This window comes from Phaseolus vulgaris, chromosome 1 (assembly GCF_051622355.1).
Source record: "Phaseolus vulgaris cultivar YP4 chromosome 1, ASM5162235v1, whole genome shotgun sequence".
Taxonomy (NCBI): domain Eukaryota; kingdom Viridiplantae; phylum Streptophyta; class Magnoliopsida; order Fabales; family Fabaceae; genus Phaseolus; species Phaseolus vulgaris.
In genome coordinates, this window is record NC_143498.1 from 36,115,732 (window position 1) to 36,134,655 (window position 18,924).

At 34.1% G+C, this 18,924-nt stretch overlaps 1 protein-coding gene and 1 long non-coding RNA gene across 3 annotated transcripts; one reads left to right on the forward strand and one right to left on the reverse strand.

The window, feature by feature from the left end:
- Positions 1–9,398: 9,398 nt before the first annotated feature.
- LOC137813887 (phosphatidylinositol 4-kinase gamma 1) lies at positions 9,399–12,390 on the forward strand. The gene is made up of 3 exons (XM_068616353.1): positions 9,399–9,574; positions 10,009–10,130; positions 10,561–12,390. The coding sequence occupies exon 3, from the start codon at positions 10,649–10,651 to the stop codon at positions 12,056–12,058; it is 1,410 nt and encodes a 469-aa protein (XP_068472454.1). The 5' UTR covers positions 9,399–9,574; positions 10,009–10,130; positions 10,561–10,648; the 3' UTR covers positions 12,059–12,390.
- A 1,757-nt stretch (positions 12,391–14,147) lies between these two features.
- LOC137816138 (uncharacterized) lies at positions 14,148–17,377 on the reverse strand. Of its 2 annotated transcripts, XR_011081765.2 has the most exons (5): positions 17,212–17,377; positions 16,303–16,416; positions 15,993–16,069; positions 15,216–15,288; positions 14,148–14,163 (listed from the first exon to the last, which is right to left on the reverse strand). It is a non-coding gene; the product is annotated as an uncharacterized LOC137816138 (long non-coding RNA). The 2 variants fall into 2 exon arrangements; XR_011081766.2 differs by lacking the exon at positions 15,993–16,069.
- Between the last annotated feature and the right edge of the window lie 1,547 nt (positions 17,378–18,924).

Sequence of the window (18,924 nt, forward strand, 5' to 3'; positions counted from 1 at the left end):
CCATTCTTAAGAAAACACCATATGAATTGTATAAGGGCAGGAAACCTAGTGTGAGTCACCTTAGAGTGTTTGGGTGTAAATGCTTTGTATTGAATAATGGCAAAGAGAATCCGGGTTAAGTTGATGCTAAATCTGATTAAGGTATTCACATTGGTTATGCTTTGAATGGTCATGCATATAGAGTCTTCAATAAAAGATTGATCATAGTAGAAGAATCAATGCATGTTGTATTTGATGAAACTGATCATAGCATACCTAAAACTGTTACAGATGACCTTGAATGTGATGAATTTAAATCTGTTTTAAACAAAAATGAATTGATTCATATTTACTGCTGACTCACATGTTGTCCAAGAACCTATTGTTTCTACAGGTTTGCCAAAAGAATGGAAAACCCCAAGAGATCTAACCCTTAATAATGTCATTGGGAACATTGAGAAAGGAGTTTCAACTAGGAAGTCCCTGAATAACTTCGATGAGACAATGGCCTTTATGTCTCAAGTGGAGCCCAAAAACCTGAATGAAGCCCTCAAGGACAGTAACTGGATTCTTGCCATGCAAGAGGAACTGAATCAATTTGCTCTGAATGAGTTATGGACTCTTGTTCCTAGAATACCTGAAATGAACATCATTGGAACAAAGTGGGTATTCAGAAACAAGATGGATGAGCATGGGGTGATTACCAGAAATAAGGCTAGACTAGTGGCTAAAGGGTATAATCAAGAAGAGAGAATAAACTATGATGAAACATATGCACCAGTGGCTCGACTTGAAGCTGTTAGACTACTTCTTACCTTCTCCTGCATCAAAGGGTTCAAACTATTCCAAATGGATGTGAAGAGTGCCTTCTTGAATGGTTATATAAATGAAGAGGTATTTGTTTCACAACCACCAGGATTTAAAGACCATCAGCATCCAGGACATGTGTTCAAACTCAAGAAAGCTCTCTATGGGCTTAAGCAAGCTCCTAGGCAATGGTACGAGAGGCTAAGTGATTTCCTTACCTCACAAGGCTATGACAGAGGCACATCAGATAAGACCTTGTTCATTAAGAAGAAAGGGGATGACACAATTCTAGTGTAAGTCTATGTGGATGATATCATATTCAGATCAAACAATGGAGAATTGTGTGAAACTTTTGTGGAAATCATGAAGAGTGAGTTTGAAATGTCAATGGTGGGTGAGTTAAATTATTTTCTAGGCTTGCAGGTCAAACAACTCAAAGAAAGCATATTCTTGAATCAAGCCAAGTATTGCAAGGATCTGCTGAGAAAATTTGAAATGAACAAGTGCAAACCAATCAGCACACCCTTCTCAATTAGCTGTCACTTGGATCATGATGAAGCTGGAATTCCTATTGATGAAACTAAATACAGAGGACTCATAGGATCCCTACTGTATCTCATTGCCAGCAGACCTGACATAATGTTTGTAGTGTGCATGTGTGCTCGGTTCCAATTTGCTCCTAAAGAATCACATTTCAATGCTGCCAAAAGGATTTTGAAATATTTGCAAGGAACTAAAGAAGTTTGGCTTGTGGTATCTAGGTAACATTTCATTAAGTTTGATTGGCTATTCTGATTCAAAATTTGCAGGTTGCAAAATTGATAGGAAAAGCCCCATTGGTACTTGTCACTTGCTTGGATCAAGCTTGATCTCATGGCATTGCAAAAAACAGGCATGTGTTGCTCTCTCTACTGTTGAAGCAGAGTACATTGCAACAGGGAGTTGCTGTGCTCAAACCATATGGCTAAGATAACAATTGAATGACTTTGGTATCTTACTTAACAATATACCTTTGCTGTGTGATAACACAAGTGCCATCAATTTAACCAAATATCATGTCATGCATTCAAGGACCAAACACATTGAAATTAGGCATCACTTTCTAAGGGAACACATATCAAATGGAACATGTGAGATTAAGTTCATTGGTACAGATTTACAGCTTGCATATTTGTTTACAAAACCATTGGCTAAAGATAGGTTTAATTTTCTGCTTAATGAATTGGGAATTATAAATGTTAATTGTGCCTCACAGTGAAAAGTTAAATCTGTTTATTTGTAATTGAATGTGTTTATTTTTGGTAATGGTATACTTTGATGACTAGGAAAAGAGAAAGTTTAATCTTTGACTGATTGACTGACTTAGTGGGTATTAACCACTGTACTTTTGACGGTTTTGGTCATGGTCATGTAACCGATTTGATGCATTGGCTGCTCAATTAAGGTGTGATATGTATGCATCGTGACCCCAAATATTTGTTGCACCTTTTCAAAGATTCTCTACACATTCTCAGAGAATAAAATCCCCGTGCATATCTGGTCTTAACTGCTCCATCAACCCATTCTGTTTTCAATATAAATCTGTGTAAAATTGCTACTCACATTGGATGACCATCATTTGAATCGAAAGACCCAATTCTGGTTCAACCATGACTTCCTTTTCACGACAGAAAAAGAAGAATCAGGATAGGCAAAGCAACTTTCAAGGGGTACTAGAAAGCTGGTTTGCAGGAGATGGAGAAGGAATCAATGCCTACATTCATGAGATGAGCAGAAAACAAATCAACATACCCAAGGTGTTAGATTTCTCCTGGCTGAAATATGAGAAACTAGCTGAAACCAGGTCTGCATTGAAGCATTAGAAACTGAAAAAGATGTTGGAGTTAACTAGTAATGTATATCCTGACTTGGTTAAGGTGTTTTACACAAATTTAACTCTGGATGGAAAGAACATTGTATCCTATGTGAAAGGCATCAAGATGAAGGTCATAAGTGAAGTGTGGAGTTCAGTTGCTGGCATCAAATATTCTGGGTTAAAGGTTGGAAAAGGGAACACAAGTGGAATTCAGGAGTTCAACAAAATCCAATACTACAGAAGCTGTGTAAGAAATCCTGCCCAGAGTATAACCAGATTCCATGCAGGTAATCTAAACCTAACTCCACGTCTAGTTGCCTAGTTCATTGCATGGCAGCTCATCCCTAGAGGTACAAATCATGTTGTTCTACATGAAGAGGATTTAATACTTCTCTACTGCATCATGGATCTGATCAAGGTTAATTGCTATTCTTGTTTCAAAATTAATTGACTATTTTGGTATTGACACTTTAAATGAGTGAAATGAAACCATCAAAGCTGTAAGTGAAATTGATAACTCAACTCTCACAAAGATGGGGTTTCATAAAGTTGAGGACTGCTGGGTGTTTCTCAAAGGCAAAACTCCTTAGGAAGAACATGGAGCCTCAAATCTCAACAATGAAGATGGAGATGAGGCTGTTCCCGTGGAAAATGACACTGTTCAAGCTACAGATCATTCATGCTACGTTATCCATCACTACTACAGGCAAGAGCCATCTGCTGATCATGCTGGAAGTCAAAGGAAGAGTTCTCCATCTATAGAAATCAGAGGAAATTCACTTGCTCCACAATTAATGCATGAAGATGTTGCTGCAACTCATCAAAATGCTATTGTTGCCTATCAAACTCCAGAATACAGGGGTGAACCCTTATCCATGTTTGAGAGGCAGGTTCTGTATCGCCTTGATGTCATGACAACAGAACAGAGGGCCTACTTTGAGACAACTCAAGCAAAGTTTTAGCATCTTGATGATCAAATTGAAGGAGTTCAGTTGCAGCTGGTAGAATTACACTACAAAGATTAGGAGTAACTTGCTTTCCATGCTTTCCTTTCATCAGTTTATATTTCTGTAATGTTGAATAATTTGTATTTGTTTCTGGACTGTTATGATTGTGTTATCTTTCTATTTTTATTTTTCTCTATGCTTAAATGTTGTTTGATGAATCCAAAGGGGGAGAAAAATAGCTCACCATGCTAGGTGAAGCTAGGTGATACAGGAAGTTACATTCTGCACCTTAAAACTGATTCACATGTTATGCATTGTTTAAACTTTTTAGTTTGGTATTTGGTCCAGTACAAGTTCTTAAAACAACAGAGCTATGAGGATTTGTCTCCATCAAACAGGGGGAGATTGTTGAAGATGGTTGCTGCCCCTTCAAGACATATGTTTGATGAAGCCAAATGTGTAATTTTCCTTTGTGTTTACTTTTGCTTTAAGAATGTCTTAGGTATACATTAGAGGTTGTTTAGAGTAGGCTTTTTGTTAGGTAACTCACCTCTTAACCCCTGACCATGTGATAAGGTTTATGAAACTGTTTTTCACATGTTTTTTGCAAAAATATCCTTTACTGCATAGAAAATAAATCTGTTCTTTTCTAAATGAATAGATTCTTTTCTTAAACTGATGCTTTGATTAAATGTTTTTGAAAGTCATGTTTTGTGCATCAAGTTTTTTGACTAAGTCTTCATTCCATCAAAACGACTGTGTTTCTCTTGTTAAGAAGTTTCTGATATCATTTTAAAAATGAATTTGTTCTTCTGAAAATGAATAGATTCTTTTTAGTCTGGTGCCTTGGTTCTCTTAAAAGGCTTTTCACGTTTTATCCTTGCACCAGGGAGTTTGACTAAGTCTTCTACATATAACTAATTCTCTAACAGCCTTTGAAAATAAATCAGTTAATTTTATTTTCAATCTGTTCTTTTTGTAACAACTTTAACTGTTTTTGAAAGTTTGTTATAAAATGTTTTCCTATAAAAAGAGAGTTGGTTCTGGCTTTTAAACGTTGATCATACAATTGAGAAAACAAGTTTTACAATAGAGAAATAAGAATTTTCAAAGGATTAGCATGTGTTCTTGAAAGATTTTCCAAATCACAAAGTGTGTTTGTTCTTGGTTGGTTCTAAGGCTTGGTTAGAGGTGTTGTCACTGTGTGAGCAATCTGTTCTACTGGTCTAAGGCAGATTTCTGCTTTCTCTATCAGATGTATTCGTTTCTTTCTTCAATTTCTTGTAAAGTGTGGTTGTAAACTCTTCTTGATAGGATTTCTTGAAGAGTGGTGTGTGCTGGAATAGTGTTTTCAGCAAAGTGTGCCATGTTCTTGTAGGGTTCAAGAACAAAGGTTTTTGTAATTGTTTTGAATTGTGGTTTAGCGAATTTCACCTTGCATTAACATTGCATTCAAAGGTTGTGATCAACTGTTGTAGCTCTCTGTGTTAGTTATGTGAAAATCAATTTTGATCTTTGCCTGCATATCATCTAATTAAATTCTAAAATCAAAAGTCTTTCAACTGAGATAAACGCCTTAAAGTACATAAACAATATAAAAGTAAATTTGTTCATTGAGATCTCTTGGGACACTAGTTAAAGTTTCTTTCTTCGTCAACTTCCCAACAAAGAAAGAGATTTTCAACTCTGACCCAACTATCTACTTTGTATAGTATGCATTTTTAACATGAATTACTACAAAAGACTATTCTACCTAGGGAGATAAAAATTGTCAACTATCAAGGATGTTGAGTAAAGAAGAAGAACATTAAATGCAATGATCACATTGAATCTAGTCATACGTAAGATGGACATGTAGAAGAACTGAAACTGTTCAATGGCTATAAAATGTCTCTCAACGACTATCTTCTTCTAGCACGTATATAAAGTCAACCATAAAGAAGAAGAAAGAGAGAGCAAAGGGTATACTATGATAAAATGTTTCTTAGATGTTGAGGAATTCTTAAAGCTTCAGAAAGAGATCCTAGAGCTAAGAGCAAAGATTCTTCCATATCTTCATATCCAGAATAATTTCATGGAAAACACTATGGGTGTTTACCTAGCTACCTAAGAGAGAAAGCTTACACATTGTATACATCAAAAGACACAACCTCTTCCTAAAGAGGAAATAGATGATTTGAACTAGGAGAGAAAGCCTAAACATTGTACTTTTTTTTAAGAATTTATCCTCCCTAATGTTTAAACCCAATGATTTGTTGATAATCTCAACACTTAACCTTCAACCCTTAGCTAAGAGCGATTATTTGGAAAACAATGCTCAAGGGTTTAGCCAGAAGTTGTTAGGTGCCCAAAGAATACTCAGTTGAACCGTGAGTGACTTGGTAAAAATACTTGGTCGATCTAGGATTTACTTTAGAAAGAATACTCCTTGATGGGGTTAGTAAGGAGTGACTAGGTGTCGAAAGAATTCTCATTAAGCAAAAAGTGGTTGAAATTAAGAATACTCATTAAGTTAGGATTGGTTGGGGTCAAGAATACTCATTAAATCAGGAGTAACTGCATTCAAGAATACTCATTAAGTCAGGAGTGACTACAAGCCTAAAAAAAAATACTTGAGTGTACTTCACAAGAGTAGTTTGTCTGGTTGAACTTGGATCATTGGTCAATAAATGGATGTAATCTATTGCGACAAATGAAACAATATAAATTGTTGTGTGTATTTTCTCTCTCTTATCTCCTTTACTTTGCATATTATTATCATTTATACTAACACAGGAAAGTTATTGTTAGAATACGAACCAATAATTTTTTTCCATCATAACTTTTTCTAACTAAGTATTTACTCTAACTTGTGGTGTTTGGAAAGACTCAAAACCAAGATCACTTGTGAGTCATTAATCAAGTGATTCATATATGTTCGTTTGATTAAATATATTATAATGTTTGAGTGCATCTTCTCTATTTCATCAGATGTAACTTGTTGAGAAACTTTTTATGAAAAATTCTCTTATTTATTTTAACAAATAAGTCCAATTAAATAACTATAATTGATTAAAATGTTTTATGTAGTCATTCTACACCCACGTAAAAACATTTTAACAGTTTAAAAATATTTTTTAATTAATTAAAAATCAGTTTATCATGAAGACAACTTTTATTCATTGTGAAAAGCTTTCTAACTCTAATTTTAAGATCAAATTACGAAAGAGAAACTTATAGAGACCCTAATCAACACAACACATCCTAAAAAGCTTTTAGATCTTCAAGATAATTTCCAATATTCAAATTCTTCACAAGAGATGTTCAATTCATCAAATACATCATAACTCTAACAATCACCATTTAGTTCTTTATCAGTTAGATGTTCTTGGGTGGGAAACTTTTGCAATAGGTGCTTGAACATGTTGTTTTGCAGCATTTTCTTAATTGACTATTTTTTCTTTTTCCTAAGTAGGTTCTACAACAAGTTATTGTGCAATAATTTCCTTTTGTTGACCATGTTATTTTGAAATAGGTTCTACACTTTGTTCACTATCATTTTCTTCCTTATTATCTACTTCTAATATAGTTGGTAAATTGAACTCAATATCAATAAATCTATCATAAAATATTAATATTGGATTTTGATCAAAGTAACACTCATCTCCCTTCTAAGACTTACTAGAGAGTTATTCAAGAACATAATTTATAAAGGAAAAAATTGTAAAAAGAGTCATTCACAAACAACATAAACTAATCCACCAATAAATATATACACAAAAGTAAAGACAAATATAAGACAAAGGACGAGTTTTACCAAAAAGAGACACAATTACTAAAAAAAATGTAGTTACACTCACATTCAAAGTGAATAAAAAATGTAGTTACGATTACGCCTTCTTTCCTTCATAAAGAATGTCTTTAAACAAATTTCTTCATGTAAATGATTCTCTCGAACACTCCAAGTTTTTTTTTTTCCGCCTAGAATTGTCCAATAAATGAAATCAATCACTTATTTTAAAAGCAACTGAAAAAAACTCATTTTTTTAACTAAACCAACTTAAAAATCATGTGTTATCACGTATGTGTGAGGGAGTTACTAACTAGACGTGGCATCCTCTATCATAAAGTCTTCCTAACGTCCCACTAATTAAGAAACGTTACACTAATTAAGAAACTAACGTGCAAACAAATAAAGATTCAAGGAACCATTTGCATGAAATTGGTATTCAAAATCTAAATAGGAGAAACATTCTTAGACTTTAAATGTGTTTTGACCTTCACAAATTATTTTCAAATAAGTTAAATATTCAATATTAACACTAAGACAACAAATCTAGCACTTGGAATTCTAAGCAAATGCATTGTAACTCTACAATATGAACTTTTGGCATCTCTTTAACAAAAATTCCTAACCCACATCTTATTGCCATTTCCTGCCTTATCCTTCCTAATTAGTAATACTATAACTGACCCTAGTATTTGAACCATCTCCCAAACTCCTCTAATATTTTTTTTTAGGAAACACAAGTAAAATTGGTAGGATAGTCTAAAACTATATCACAATAAAAAAAGTATCAAACTAACGAAGCAAAGTGCCCACACAAACGAGGGTCACTCATTGAAAGAAAGTGTGTAAAAGAGTGTGAAGGAGATGACATTGAGGAAGGGCTCTCTTCTTAATGCTCATTTGATTTAATAATCTAAAAACCTCGATTATAACATACCTTTTTAATTTTATTTATATACTCTTTTTTTTAATTTCTTACTTAATTTCTTATCTTTTTAAATTTTTCTATTTATTTTTAAATTTAATTTAATTCAATTATATTATTTTTATTCTTTATGTATTTAAAATATCTAATATTTATTTATCAAAATTTAACAGAAGCTTGGTCTAAAATTTCTGAAAAATTAGCTTTTTCAGGAAATATTTAATGACCATTTTATTACATATATCCAACGGTCTGCAATGTAGCTGGAAAACATCCGTCGGTGTTGGCAGAGGAATGAGGAACTGGATAATATTTTTTCTCAATTCCCTTAAAATAGAAAGTCAAGCACAATTCTTTAAAAGCAGAGAAAATCCTCTCACGCTGTATTTGAAACTATTTTTTCACTTAAAATATAGCAAAAAGTATATCGTTTCAATTTATTTTTGTAATTGTTAATATACTTTTTTATTAGCATTAATTTTAGAAACATCTTAAAATAATTATTATAAAAGTCAGCAGTCTTATCATATATAACCATTGAATGCATTTTTTTTACAATGTCAATGTGACCTAATTAAATTTACTTATTTTTTTTTTTTGTAAAAACAACTATTGAGTATAAAGAAAGGTCATAGAAGTTAATTTTATAATCTGGTTTTCATAACGAATAACTTATTAAACTACATCTTATGTATCAATGTCTGAAATTAAACAACTCCAATTTGGCACAGAAATGAATGTTGATGTTGGGCAGAATCTGATTGTGAGGCAGTTTTTTGAGCGCAAGAAAACAAGAAACCTGCGATGCCGAGAACCTTTTAACAGCCACAAACCAATAAAAGCAAAATGCCAGCATGCAACGTAACAACCTGACCACAACCTATTTTTCTGTTCATGTCAGGTGTCACGTCGTGATAGGGCCACGCACGAAGCAAGAAACGGTTACAGTTTAAGGTTGTTAGTTAAAATACTAAATTAACACGTTTCATATAAAATAAAATACTATAGTATTTGTGTGGGAAAAAGATGCCAAGTGTCGATGTGGGAGTGGTGGAGCGGCAAAAATAGCGACGTTGGAGAAGGAAAAAGAGAAGAACAAAGTTAAAAAGAGGAAAAGGTTGAAAAGGTGAGAGAAGGGGTTTGTTCTCAGAAGCGGGGAATATTAACGTTGGGAGTGGGAGTGGGAGTGGGAGTGAAAGTGGAGTTTTATTTCGATATTACTCCGGCGACGGTTTGATTCTCTCGCGCTCCCGTTGCTTCTCGATTCCCTGAATGCCTTCACAGTGTTCAGGGTATGTTCTATATGTATATAGCTTCCACAACCATTTTAAACCATCACATACCCTTCATACAATCATTTACCTGGATTCATATGCTTTCAACAACAAACACTATACGTGTTTTCTCTTTCAATCATCCATCTCACGCTCTTTTTTACATACTATTTATTTCTACAAATATATTTTCTCTTTCAAAAATATGGTATATTGGCATCACGTTATAGATCAAGTGATGATTGGGAGATGTGATTTTTGACGGTATGTGTTTCGTGATTTTGATTTATATTAGGGAAGGATTGGATGAGGTCATGATCTATGGTTTTGAAAATGATGGCAGTTTTTGTGTGCTGAGGGGGCGAGGGATGAATTTTGTTTGTGTTATTGACATGGGTTATGAATTTCGTTTGAGCTTTCTTGCTTACACTTTTCTGGTTGTGAATTTGCAGGTTATTAGGGATTCAAGAAAAAAAATGTGCAGAGTTAGCCTGCTTTTCTGCTAATTTGTTATCCAGTATTTAAGCGATGAGTCCAGCATTTGAAATTTTCCCATAAATTAAGCCAATACACAGTAAGAAATTTTGTTGCTTTTTAATTCATCAATAATTTGTTACAATCAGGCTCCCTTTCATGCATAGATTCTTTGCCAATGTTTTATTTGTCATTTTCATAACAAAATTTTCATCTAGTTTATCTTCTTCATTTCTTGTTCCATCAATGCTACGTGCATGGGAATCCAAATTTGCATTGCGTGCAAGAATTTTGTTTGTCTTGCATGACATCTATAGTTTAAGATTAATACATTCTCAGCCATATTTCAATGATTTTTATACAGATAACTGATTAGAAATCATTCCAAGCATAACTTTTAAATAGTTATTATAAAATTGTATGATGATTGAAGCATGTAAGGGAAGAATCTTGCTTTGGGTCTGGTGGCATTTTGATCCTGTGAGAGGAAAGAGGAATGAGTTTTAGATTTGTTTGTGATGAACCTGCAGACATCGTCTTCAGAAAATTACTTTGAGGGTGTTTGGTGAGAAGAAGTATCCCTTGGAATGCACAGCAGCAGCCATTCTCAAAATCTGAATGAGATTTATAAAAATGGCTGTGACTATTGACAGACATCAGGGGTTTGGGCCCTTTAGCCGATCCCAGAGATGCAAACTCCAATCCTATGGTCACCTTGATCCGAACGTTCTTGAACTTAGCCAAACTGGTGGTACTCTTTCACACTCCTTTGAACTAGCATTTCAAGCCGATAATATTCACCGCAGTTTCTCCACTCCATGCCTCCCCCTAACCACACTGCTAGGGGAAGAGCTCACTTATTACCCTCCAAGGATTGAGATTGTTCGTGGAAGTGGAGCTCCAGTACATGCTCTAGTTGTTGAGGTTGCCATAGCTTTGGCCTCAGGTGTCCAACCAGTACCCATCCCAAGTGGCCTAGGAGGTGCCTATTCTTTCCGCAACCAAAATGGCATCAATATTGCTGTAGCAAAGCCAGTAGATGAAGAACCTTTCGCCTTGAACAACCCAAAAGGGTTAGGGGGTCAAATGCTGGGCCAACCTGGCCTAAAGAAATCGATTCGCATTGGTGAAACTGGTATGCGAGAGTTAGCTGCTTATGTTCTTGATCATGGAGGCCTTGCTGCTGTGCCTCCTACAGCTTTAGTCAAGTTCTCTCATGCTGCATTCTTTGTCAATTCTAATGCAGCAGCAGCAGCATCAACTGTTCCTTCTCACATGCCTAAAGTTGCCTCTCTCCAACGCTTTGTTGGTCATGGTTTTGATGCAGGAGAGTTGGGTCCTTCTTTCTTCTCAGTTGCTTCAGTCCACCACATTGGGATCCTTGACATTAGGATCATGAACCTTGATAGACATGCAGGGAATATGCTTGTGATGAAGCATGACCGTAATGATGCTAGTTATGGTGGTATGGTTGCTGAACTTGTTCCCATTGACCATGGCTTTTGCCTCCCTGAGTGGCTGGATGATCCATATTTTGAGTGGCTGCATTGGCCACAAGCCTCTATTCCTTTCTCTGACTATGAACTTGAGTATATTTCAAAACTTGATCCTTTTAAAGATGCAGAGGTTTTAAGAGCTGACATTCCTTTACTGAGGGAGTCCGCAATACGTGTTCTTATTGTTTGCACCATTTTGTTGAAGCAAGCTGCTGCTGCTGGCCTTTGCCTTGCTGAAATAGGCCAAATGATGACTAGGAAATTTAGTGGTGGTCAAGAGTTACCAAGTGAAATGGAAAACATCTGCTTAAAAGTCAAGTGTTGCATCCCTCGTGATTCCCACAGCGAAAACTGCAAAGAAAAAACTGAAGGAGGGTCAAAATGTGAAGATGGTGACATTTCCTTCGGTGACCTGAACCAAGGCGAATGGGAAGCGTTTTTGGAGGTTTATGGTGAGCTTTTGCGTAGTGTTTTTGAAGACAAGAAGTGCAAAAGCAAAAGTTGGAACATCATGGAAGTTACAGAACTTTAGGATAGGTTGCCAAAGCAAGAGACCAGTTACTGTCGCTTGTAGTTGTACATTAACGCCAACATATTCATAGTGTAGGTTTCAACTCATTCCCTTCTGCAACTTTCTTTATCTTTTTTCCTCACTTGTCAACTAGGCTGTATCCTATTTCACCTGTGATTATGTAATTATTTTTGTATTTTTATTTTCGTCATTCAAAATGTAATCCCCAAGCATTGGTTATATTGGTCCTTCCCAGTATAATGGCGAATGTCGCTTGCTTATGTAACTGTTGCGCCCTTCAATTTTATAAGTACAAAAAATAATAAAAAATATAATTAATATTACTATTTTAATTATTCAGCTTGTTTTTTTTTTATTATTTAAATGCATGCATGCTTCACGTCTTACTTCACTTTAAATAAATCAGTACCGAGTCTGAGTACTGCGAAGAAAGAATGTAGGTATGATTATTATAAGTTTATATCCGAGTAAATATATGATTTTTGGTTCAGATCATAAGGATCTTGAACATTTTATATTAATTTTGCTAATTTTTTCATTAGAGGTTAAGATGTCACTATAACTGCCTATGTTTCAAGGTTAAAATTTGAGAAAATGAATTTTGATTTATGACAACTTTGGATTTGGAAAATAGTTTAAGGTATTTTATCACGAATACAAAATACTCATGTAAATTAATGAGAAAGATTTCTTTTATATAATTGACTATTTATCCACTTCCCTCTTTCACAGTTTTACATTCTTTATAATGACTATGTATTATACTTTATAATAAATAAATAAATTTTATTTTTTTTTCTAAATTAAGACAACAATCCACACTACAAGAAATATTCCTTTTAGCATGGCCAAAAACGGACAATAGGTGCAGTAAACGGATGAAAAATATAATTAGCGTAGACTTAGCATCAACTTAAATTTGGCAGCTAATATGCTCGACGTAAAATAGTGGAGGTTGGGCTGGACACTTTTTTGCATAGGCCTAGCCTACATTTTGTCCACATTTTATATTATTTATTAAAAAAAGCGTGGGCTAAGCCTACTCATGTGCCACACAATTTTTATCCATCAGTGAGCTTAGCCTTAGCACTAGTCACGCAAAAATTATATTTATATTCTAAGTGGGGGCTTAGCCTACACACAAGCCTTCGCATTGGTCACACAAAAATTATAAAAGCGGGGGCCTAGCCGTCACACAAAAATTATAAAAGCGGGGCTTAGCCTACACACAAGCCTTCGCATTGGTCACACAAAAATTATAAAAGCGGGGGCTTAGCCTACACTTAACCCACACAATTTTGAAGTATACGTAGCAACCACACAATTTTGAAACAACTTAGCCTACACATGTTTTTGGACTTTAGAGTAATATTTTAAAATATAAAATTCTTTTTCATCTGACAACTTTAATCACACTAACTTTTATTTTATTTTTTATAAAAAATAATATTTTCTCTTAGGAAAAATTAATTATTGTTTAAATAATATATAAGTGTTATTATATTTTTTTTAATGTAAAACTAGTTGCTTACTATTTTCTTTATAAAAAGTTCTCAGTAATTCCTTTTATTTATTTTTTATTAAACCATTTTAAAAATTAGAAGTTAACATTTCAAAAACTATCAATAAAGTGAAACGAACTATTCAAGTAGAAAAAAACTAAAAATGAGTTGACATCCTATAAACATATCCTGGTTAAAATATGATTTTCCCTCAAACATTAGTGAAGGTATAATTTGAATTACATGCATAGTATTGAGAAAATCCAAAAAAAAGAAAAATGTTGAGTGGCTTAACGTGGAAACAAAGAGCACCTTTTGATTTGTTATATTTTGTAGAATACACGTATCCATAGGAAATTGGAATACTTTTGGGTTAGAGTAACACAATAACAATTTGTATCTCAAACATGACCTTTCCAGCAATGTGTATTTATCAATGCAAAAATAAAACCCACTATATATACTCATGGTTTTGTAGGAATAAAAAGTGAAAGAATTAGCCATTGGTTAGTTTATATACCATCAAAACACTACTTGTCCTCGTTTGGAGACTCCGCAAGTGAAGGATCATTCCCAGCAACACACACCCTCTTGTAGATCTCTCTGCATGGAACCATATGACTAATCTTCAAGTTGAAACATGGCATATAATAAGAAAACAACCACCCTCTCACCATAATTCACTTCACCTTTACAAAATCCATACATTAAAAACGAAAAACACCATGCGATCTTCTCAGCCCCCCAAACACAAAAACTTGTGGTAAACCATGTAAATGAAACCAGATACTCTCTCCTACTCATTCATACAATTTTCAGACAAACACTTAAATATAACTTAATGTTGACAGGTATGGTTAGGTATTGTGAGGAATGACAGAATGATGCATGTCTTTGAATGAAGAAAAAGCACAATAGGCTTTCCGCAGGACATTATTTTGATTCACTAACTCACTTTACTTTTATAATGTGCAAGTTCCAAAACTTTCAAATTCCAAAGCACCAAAATGAGAGTATCCAAGACCAAAGGTCCTTTGGTCATCATATACCCTTTGCTATTGTACCTTCAAGATAATGTTTTCCTAAAGACCAATGATATTTCCTTTTAAGTTATATATACGTACCTCACAAAATTGCAATGGTGAACAATATAGTATGGAACCAACTTTCCAAAACAGAAAAAGGAGAACCATGAAGCTCTACGCATGATCCTTTTTCCCTTGCTTATATCACAAAGTTTCACTGCATAAACACACTCACTCATCACAATACTGCCAAGAAGATAAAAACATGCAGACGCAAGTATGCATGCAATGCGAATAATTCATAAATGACTCAACCTCTATACTTCTGGTTTAAGAATTTACAAACCAAACTTAAGAAATGTTTTAAGAAAACTTACAAAATGAACTCAAGGCAGAGGTTGATCATCAAAGTTCCGAGCATAGTGAGGGTGAACCTGACTTGTGCTTGTTGAGGTGTCACCCTGTTGTCGCTCCATCATCATGGTTAATTTTTGCTCCATGAACTTTATTCTATCCTCCAACATTGCACACTTTTGATTTGCTTGAGCAGCTATTTGAGTTGCTTGATCGACTCTTTCATTTGCTTGCATCACTTGTTGATGAAGTACAAAATTGACCTGAAGGGCTTACCACTGGAGGAATCTTATAAGTGATTTTTGAAGGAGTTGAAGTCTTTATGTGTTTAAGAGAGTCACCCGCTAACCTGTAAGCATAAACAATATGTATAAAATTCATTTTGCATAAACAATTGTCTTGGGCATTATGAAGAAACAAAAATAAAAATATATTTATTTTAATGAAAACATAAAATAACGTTTAACACAAATTATTAAAACAATTAAAAGTATTTAATATATTAAATATTTCTTATTTAGTAATGTGTTTAAAATATTCATTAACAAATAACCTTCAAATAATTAAAATATTTATTAAAATATATTGAATGCGGTTATGATCATGAGAAAATATATTAAATATTCTGTAACTAGTATTTTTCTAGACATTTCTTAATACGTTTGTTACTTTTTAGAATAAGAATAAATAAAATAAAGTGCTTTTTGTTTTTTAACTTTCTTTTTGTGTGGATTCTGATATCCTTGACTTCAAGTCAAGAACTAAAGATTGAGTCTGTGATCACATACTTAAATAGAAGAAGTTGGAAGATATGAATGAACTATTTTATTTAAATAAACTTAACTTTGACAAGGAAGCTTTCTGCACACCAAACTTTTCTTATCGAAAGGAAAGTGAGCAAAGACTGGGAGTTGTTGGAAAATTCATTTCACTTTGTTAATTTGAATGATGATTAAGCAAAAAGTTTATGTTGGAAGTCCTAAAGATGTGGCATATATGCAATGGAGGTAACATCACAAGTCCTAAGCTTTCTGAACACACACAGTATGTTACCATTGTGAGACAACATTTACAATCAGTATAACCTTCCCAGTGAAATCATTCAGACTCACATCATTTCTACGGATGTCCTGTAAATATAGTTCACAGCATAAACAAATATAAATTATCAAAGAAAAACTTCTTCCAAGCAGTTAAATACTAACCACAGATCAACAATAACAACAAAATCAACAATATAACCAGACTTGTCCCAACATAACCTCATACTGTCATGTCCTATCTAGTACTCTTCCTATAGAAAATTTAAAAGAAAAAACAAATATATATACTATTCGTTGTCAAAAGAAATAGATTGGCTTACCTCAATTTTGTTTTTATCCTTGCATAATTCTATTTATGACTTGTTGACATTCTTTATGCTTTGCTCGGTCTTTGATTTTAAATCAGCTTCCACGACTCCAACAGGTTTTGTCACCTTGAAAAAACAGCATGGAAATGAAACACTAAGCAGCTATTAGACATAACAAATCTCCTAATACCTGTCTTAGGGTGCATAATAGAACTTCAGAAGGCATATTAGTAGGTATATACACAATATTTGTTTCAAAGTTCAAACAGCTTTCCCAATTCATCAAGGATAACCATTATTGAAGTGGACATACTGGTTTTTTTGCTAACACTGCTTCTGCACTATAGCTTAGTTAGTAAACCATTGATGTTTGTATTGTAATCAACAAGTTAATAACAATAACTTTGAAATTAATAACAATAACTTCGAAATTAATGGTAAAAAATACCCAAAACAACAAGTTAGATGCTATTAGAAATTTGAAAAAGAAAACTCTAGTTTTGTTACTATTACAAAATACCTTAGGTTCTTGAGCACTAAAGAGCAGATAAAAGGCTCACAAAATGAAAACTATAGAACAATGCAGTTGTACTTTTTGTTCCTTTTTTTTTCTACTCTTTCTTCTATTTTATTTTCCATCATGAAGAATACGCTTTTGGAGAAGCCAAGGTTCTTTTATTTTTTGGAAGTGACCGAGGAAAGTGACCATGAAGATGATTTCTATGTTGAGTCTGGTGTTGGAAGTGGGTTTGGTGAAGGATACAGTGGAGAGCAGGGTTATGAGAATGAGAAGCAAGTGGCTCCTTAGTATCCTAGTGGATATGGGTTGGAAGTTGTGGACATTTGTGAAACCTAGCCTAATCTTATTCAACTTCAAACACAGGATGCAACATCAAACACAGAATAAAATTCAGCACTAACCTTCTATCACCAGGTTGGTTTCCTCTGATGTCAGGTATCACAAGCGTTGCCCCCAGACTTCTAGCAACAATCATCGGATATTATCAGCAAACACAATCTGAAATCGAGAAGTTAGGGTTACTGCGAAAGATTAAGAAAGGAGAAGGGAAACTCATTGTGAGTACAATCGCTCAATCGCTCTCGCTCGCTCAATCGCTCTCGCTCGCTCAATCACTCTCGCTCCATCGCTCTCGCTCCATCGCTCAATCGCTCTCGCTCAAATGCTCATGATCCACTGCTCAATCACGTTCACGGTCACGTTCAATCACGTTCCAAATGCTCAAATGCTCCACTGCTCAATCACGTTCCAAATGCTCAAATGCTCCACTACTAAGTTGCTCAAATGCTCCACTACTAAGTTGCTCAAATGCTTAAACTTTTGAATGAGTTTAAGCCCCCAAAAATGGAACCGTAGTTGGGTATTTTGACTTTCACAAATTTTTTATTTAAATTTAATTTTAAAATTGTAGCGGGGGCTAAACCTTCAAAAATTTAAAATAGAGATAGTGTGGGTTAAGCCTTCAAATTTAAGTAGGCATAGCGTCAGCCAAACCTTCAATTTTATTATTATTATTATTTTAAGTTTGCCTGAGTATAACCCACGTTTTACCACACTTTATTCTATTTTCTTTAATTGTGAAGGTTAAGCTGACACTATTTAGTGTCCACAAGTAGGCCGTCACTTTTCTTTGCAGCTAAATGTAGTTTTTCTTGTAGTGCCAATATATGTTATTGAGGGAGTGGATGTGAGTATTTGGAAGAAAAATATGAAGAAAGTGAGTGTGTTTGGTTTGGGGTATGTTAGAGTAAATGTGTGAGAAAAATTTATTAAAGTTTGTAAGTGATGTGAATGTGATGGTTGTGAGAAAATTTTGAATTTTTTTTAAAGGTGTAACATGTAAGTTTAAAAATTTACCTTTGATTTTAAAAATATTTGAATAATAAAGTATGAAGTATTTTTTTATGTAGATTTGGGTTACTTCAAATTTTGTAAATTATTTCCGATAACATTGAATAACTATTTTTAATAAAAACCTGAGTTCCTTATTCTTGGAACATGAAATCTTTTCATAAAGATAAGTGTCTCGCCAATTGACCTTTGTTGGACTAAATGGGCAATCTCCACTTCTGACCTGTCTCCAATTGATGCTTCGAGATATTACTCCACTAGGTCAAAGGGGACTCTACTTGTTGATCATACTCTGACGATCAAGTCATTGAAAACATTCAAACTAATTTTTTTTTTCAGTCTAAAGTATTCAGAAAAGCATATATTTACTCGGGGTCTCAAACCCCTTTTATAGACATTCCTTCAACAATTTTCATCAATGAGAATATAATCTCAAACTTCCAGAATATAATATTCAACAAAAAAAATATCATTCAACAATAATTTGTTCACCGTATACCTGTTACTTTCGGGTACAAACATTCTTAACCATTTTGACTTGCATTTAATAATATACTTCAACCAATTTAGTTATTCTGTATTTAATAATATACCTCAACCAATTTGATTATTTCCTCTATTATTCTTAATTATCTTTTCCACGTAAACTTAGCAGAAAACCTGGGCTGACCTCGTAACACACTTTTGGGCCCATACCCAGCCTAGGCCGAGCTATACATAACTCGCACAACCGAGCTGACCATACCTAAACACGTGGACCGGGG

Coding starts and splice junctions, on each gene's coding strand:
- LOC137813887 (XM_068616353.1), top strand. CDS start 10,649: ATGAGATTTATAAAAATGGCTGTGACTATTGACAGACATCAGGGGTTT.